Source organism: Halyomorpha halys, unplaced genomic scaffold (assembly GCF_000696795.3).
Source record: "Halyomorpha halys isolate HHAL.00 unplaced genomic scaffold, Hhal_1.1 Scaffold292.1, whole genome shotgun sequence".
Lineage (NCBI taxonomy): Eukaryota > Metazoa > Arthropoda > Insecta > Hemiptera > Pentatomidae > Halyomorpha > Halyomorpha halys.
Window position 1 is genome coordinate 334,424 of NW_027107421.1, and position 6,479 is coordinate 340,902.

Consider the following 6,479-nt stretch of genomic DNA (forward strand, 5'->3'; position numbering starts at 1 on the left):
TATGTATCCAATTACTAATTGATAAATACAATAAGAAATTGGTTTAAATTTTTCTTATTCTTTATTTATTGTTAATTGTTTATTAATATTATTCAATGCAATATTTCAGATGTGTTGAGGAGAAAGATAAAACTGTAGCACTTGGTTTCAGTCTCATGTTATTTAGTTTGTTTTCGTTTATTCCTGCTCCCATACTGTTTGGATATATCATTGGTAAATACTTTGTGAAATTTGATTCATTAATAGCATATCATTACTTGATGTACTAATAAAATAATTTGTTACAGATACAACTTGTCTTGTGTGGGGTAAAACATGTAATGGTAAAGGTAATTGCTGGCTTTATAATGCTGATAAACTGAGATACATGATAAATTACATCGGATCTTGTAAGTACATACACAAGCAAATCTTGATTATTTTTCTTTAAACTTAATATTTTTCAAAACGATTCAATAATGTTTCAGCTTTTATTGGTACTGGAATATTTTTCGGACTTGGAGCATGGTATTTCGCAAAAGGCCTTAAACTCTTTGATGAACCAATAGAGAAGGAAGAGATTAAGTTCGATAAAATCATCGAACAACAAGAAAAGAAATAATTTTTTTTTAATTTTTTTTTTTTATACAATGTTAATAAATTATTTTATATTACATTAATCCTTACATTATAATCCAATATTTCTATTACTTGCATCATACAAAGAAAAACTAATGATAGATGATATGAGGTGTTGAGATACACAAAAGATGATAAATCTACATTTGATAATTTTCCTGGAAACACAAAAATTTATAAATTATGTTACGAGTTGGGCAAAAATTAGCTATAGCTAAAACTAATAGCCAAAATTGCCATGGATACGACCCTTATTCATGAATGAACCATTGATAAATAAATATTGTATCTATGGCAATTTTAGCTATTAGTTTCAAAGTTACCCAACTCTGACGTTAGATATAGTTTTTTAAAGTATTGTTAAAATATTCCATATATAAAATTGAAAAATGCATATATATTAGTTGGATTTTGACTTTTTATAAGGGAAAATAAGAAAAAAACACACACAAGTTAGAATAGGTTGGTAACATGTAGAATGACTCCACTCACCCTATATGTCTGAAATAGTCAGAACGAAGGTAAACAAAAACAAAAAAAAGAGTACCAAAATTAAATTGTGCTGTAATACTTCAACACAATACAATACTTTTTACAATTGTAACATTTAGTAAAACATTTTTCAGTTGTAATTTAGTTTCAGATTTTTTCCTTTCATTTGTCTGTATATGGTATATACATAAAACAATATACAGTGAGGTAAAGTATTGCAATCGTGAAAAATTTCAGATTCGAGTTTTCGATGGATATACATGTTTTAAGGTCCCTGAGTCCAAAAAACCTAGTCTTGCAAAATTGTCTGTGTTTATTAATTTATTTTTTTAATTTGTTTATTTAATACCAGATCGGCCTGGTGGGCCTTACATGGTTGATGTCAGAAGTATATATTTTTTTAAACGATTAATTATGGAGGAGGAGGTATTGTCTCATACAAAAGATACCCCTAACTATATACAATATTATAAATTAAAAAAAAAAAAGATAAATAATAATTCTTAACCTCTATGGTCTCTATTTGTAATTTCTGATGCAATTGGCTGTGAAATTATGTGTGTGTGTGTTTGTGAACAATCTAGCTCAAAAATGAAAAGTTGTACATATATTTAAGGTGGCCTAGGGTGTGACAGCAACTTTTTGACTAAAATCAACCTTCAGAAAGTGCCACTTTATAGATTCAATTTTTTACATTTTTTTTTATTTTCTCAGAAATGGCTTCAATAATTTTGATTAAATTCAGTAAATCAATGACAAATTAAGTGCTCTTTAATACCAGTTAGATCTTATATTCATTGAAATAGTCTAAGAGAGTTTAAATACAAAATTTTCAAAAAATCTTTCCCCAAAAGTACCTTTAATTATGTTTAAAATAAAATAACCAGTTTTCATTGTTAACAATAGTAGACAATGGGTAAATAACAAAAATTAAAGAATTTTATGAATAACTAAAGGAGAAAAAGCGAGACATCCTATTCGAATGGTGAAAGTCGAGGCCGACTGATTTTTTTATGATTACACTACAGTTTCATCATTTTTAGCTTAACTGTTGTTTTCTTGGTACAACAATATTCTTTATAATCATAGAATTTTTTGTTCTTAATTTTTGCATTCCCTTGTCTTTAGAGTTTTTTTTTAAATCACAAAAATAGCATTAACTTTTACATGAATCCACCAATCTACATAAAACTTGGGGATGTGAGAAGGCAAGTAAGTGAAAGTTTTACCTACAAGATTATTTATCTTATATTTCAGATCAGGTTAATTTTTAATCAGACTGATATCTGTATTAAAAGTACATTAACTGCACTAGTTTTTCATACATTATACTATAAGTCAAAGAGAAGAACATATTGAAACATAACATATTCTTACATGTTGGAATTCCATATAATGAGATTTATAATGTAAATTTGACTATTTCAATTTCAATTTATTCTGTTTGACTTATGATATATTGTTTGTTGAACTGATTTAGTTACAATATTGTCATCAGATTGATTATAAACTGATTTGTTCTAAAAAAAAAAATATGGTAAAAAATATGTTGAAAAAATAATAATAATAAAGAAAGAAATGTAAAAAATCCACTTTATAGAATTAAATAGCTCAATATTGGTTGTTAAATTGAACTGGTGCACAGGATTTGATTGTAAATTGATGGAAATTAAGAGTATTTATCTAATAAATGTTCAAGTGGCTGGAATCAATGAGTTATTACGGAGTTTAGATTAATAGACCAATATCTTAAAGTTAAAACAAGTATGCTTTTAGTAAATAATTTTTTTTTAATTGGTTACAAACATAATTAATATTTTAAATTCAATTAAATTCATTAAAAATATAATATTTGAGATAGTCATATAGAGATAATAAAATTAATTCATACTTGTTAATTTCTAAGAATATAAGTCACAAATTAACCTTCTTTTTTTTATGGCTCATATTACAATTACAATATTGTTCTTTTGCTGTTAGAAACTTGAAGAATTATATTGTAATTCTAAAAAGAGTAAACAAAAAAATATATTGGCCAATTTATAATACTAGTAAAAATGATTAAAGAGGAAAAAATGTGAACTGCATTAAGTTCATATTCTGTTTAATATATAAAAATAAAATATTTCTCTATATTGTATTCTTTTTTCATTTTACATTTCTCTTATGTTTTAGTCTGTTTAATGGCCATTTTCAAACATTACTAGTCGTTATATAAAATTTCCTTAAAATTATGCTTTTTCCAGTATTTACAAAAAAAACAAAACAATTATATTAATATTTATAGTTGTTTATAAGACATGGAATATTTTGATTTCACTTGATAATGTTGCAAGACATTCTAGGGATAAACAATAAAGGTTCAAATCCTTTTTTAACAATAAAGGTTCAATTCCTTTCAGCAGTTAAAAAAAAAATCTTCCCTAATTAGAAAATACTCTTTTTTTCTAGCTTTTTACATTTTTCTACCAACCTTTTGGGTTGATAAATATATTTTTCCATTCTCTTGGTGTTCTTTAATATAATTCACTATTGATCAATCAATAGTTAGGTGGGTCAAAACAATAATGAAAAACATATGAGAGGAAAACAAAGCATAAAATATAGGAGATCAGCTCAAAGGTTAATACTTACTGAGCAGTGCTATATTTACAACCAATATGGAAGTGACGCTCACCGAAATAATACTAAAATAAATGATAAATTTTTTTAAATTTAGACGGAAAAATTTATTTTGGATATGCCTTATTAGACCAAAGCATTGGATAAATGAGGATACATATAATTATTAATAAAATAAAAAGAGGTAAACATTTATTTTGTAGTACATTAAATAAAACTATGTTAATTGTTTATAGGTATATTTTTAAGTCAAGTTGTTATGTTATTAATAAAAGAACATCCTAGAATAGGGGAATAATGTAACCTGAAAGGTCTGTAAATGGAAAAGTTCTAATTACAAAAGGTTTTTTTTTATTAATTTTAAAATTTAATTATGAAATTTACTGTGTTTTTTTCTGTGGACTCATTATTTATATGTCAAATCTTTTATTTTTATTAATTTTACATTAATAATATATTCTTGATCTCAACGTTTCGGAAACTCTGTCCATCTGCGACTATTTACTTTAAAATAAAATTAACAATTTTATTTTTTCAATAAAATTAATAAGCTTTAAATGTAAAAAAATATATACATGAGAACAATTAATAGACAATAAATAGCACTTTGTAAGTATTTTTTTTATAATCCATTAGTTTTTTTTTTTATTGTAGTCCAAAATATCGAGTTGAAGAATATATTATTAATGTACAATTTAAATAAAAAAATATCAAGTATGTTAACTAGCCTATAAAGAAAAAAAATCATTAATTGGTGCCTTCAAAAAAGAAAATTACTTAAAAAATGTTTTAATCATATTTTTTTATGAATAATTTTATTTAAACACCTAACAATTTCAAGTTTTATTAGTATAAATATATTTGAAAATCATATATCTATTCATAATACTTGAATAGTGTTACAATAAGAATGTTTGTGATTTGAACTTTTTCTATCCATTAGATAACATGAGGGAGATAAATATTCTTGAATGGAAAAAAATTCATTAACAATATTATCAAAAATCATAAATATATACTATTCAGGTGTCTTTCCTATTTTCAAAATTACATAAGGAAAAATCTTTAAAAAGAGCTACCACGTTTGAATTAATTTCCCTAGTTTAATATAGAATAAAATAACATATTCCTAAAAAAAATTTAGTATGAATTTGTCCTCTAAAGAACAAGAACAAAGAATCCTCCCCAAGTACAAATTTCATTATCTTGTTAGGGGTAAGTTGTAAGACTAATTTAATTTATCTTTATGGTTACATTTATTTATAATTTGTAATTTATAAGAATAGACTTTAGTGTTAGTCATGGAATTGATATTTTACAGGAATATATTATAAATGTTATTCTTGTAAAGCAAAAATTATAATGTATAGGAAGAGCTTCAAAGACCACACGATAATTTTAAAATTTGAGAGTCATCAAACCTATTCAATGTTAATTTTGTTTTCTCAAGAATAGCCTGATAAAAATATTAAAAAATCAAAGAAATAGTCTAAAGGTCTTACAGTAAAGGAGAAATGGTTGATGTAATGAGCTTAGGGGGACTTAAAATTTTAAGCTTTCTACGTTTTGCATGATTAATCTCCAAATGAATGACCATGGTGTTAGGGAATACTTGCATAGTTGCACTTCAAAATAAAATTTCTACCGTAATAACAAATTTAATTTGTTCTTTTTCTCTCAATATCTTTATTCGTCTCTAACATTTTGTTCTACAGGCCTTTTTCAAGAAAACCCTTAAAATTGTTTCAGTGGATACAATTGAATCATTATGCTAAATGATCTATTTTTTTTTTAATATATATAAGAAAGTAAATTGTTAAATAGTTAATAGCCTGCTAATGAAAACCATTTAAAACTTGAATAAATAAATTTTAAGTCTCTTTGACAATGGCCTGAGGGCCAAAACATTGGAGAAGAATAAAGATAGTAAGAAAAAGAATCAAAAGAACTTTGTGGATTAACTTAAGACCTACTTTCTAATAAAAAATTAATAAACTAATTTATTAATAATTTTATATCGGTAACGCGGCTAAGAGAGAAGTGACGGGATCTCCTAGATACCTGGCTTTTTCATCCACATAAGAGGGGCAAAGCTTGGTTCAGATTTCTGTAGGTCAGGTTGAAATATAATACAAGTGTATGAATTTAGTTAAGATGACAATTTTAATCTAACTTTAATTTTCAGCATCTTAATTATTAACATATTTTAAATTATTCTTTTTTTATTATTTTTTATGTATTCATTTTATTTGTATCATTAATTTTATGTACTTTAATTTTATTATTTATGTAAATATGATAACAGGCATAGAGAAGCAAATCCAATCCAACGGATTTATCCCCTTTTGCATATGCATGCCTCATATCATAGTTACAGACAAAAGAAAATTTAAATACATAAAATTATTTATACAGATAAAATGAAAACATGACAAATAGTAAAAAATAATAAATTAAAATATGTAAATAATTAAGATTCTGAAAATTAGGGTAAAGTTAAAATTAAATTATCTTAAACATTAATTTGATTATCGCTCATGGCATTTCAAAAAAAAATATTGGACAATACCGAATATTTTGTTGTAATAATAAACCTGTTGACAGTAAATAAATAATTTTTAAAAATTAAATAACTAAATTACAGGATCTTCACAAATTGTATTAAATATTTCTTATTATAATTATAACAAAGGTTATCAAAAAAGTCTCAACACTTCTTTATTTGCCATATCACTTGTCCAATGTTT

The 6,479-nt window shown here is 24.6% G+C and overlaps 1 protein-coding gene across 1 annotated transcript in view; it reads left to right on the forward strand.

Annotated features, from left to right (window-relative positions):
• LOC106680831 (solute carrier organic anion transporter family member 74D) overlaps positions 1–653 on the forward strand; it is a 25,700-nt gene extending 25,047 nt beyond the window's left edge. The window contains exons 10-12 of the mRNA XM_067045688.1: positions 110–213; positions 288–389; positions 468–653. Of these exons, the coding sequence (XP_066901789.1) occupies positions 110–213; positions 288–389; positions 468–601 (340 nt within the window). The 3' untranslated portion in view covers positions 602–653. The remainder of the gene's footprint in view (positions 1–109; positions 214–287; positions 390–467) is intronic.
• The last annotated feature ends 5,826 nt before the right edge of the window (positions 654–6,479 follow it).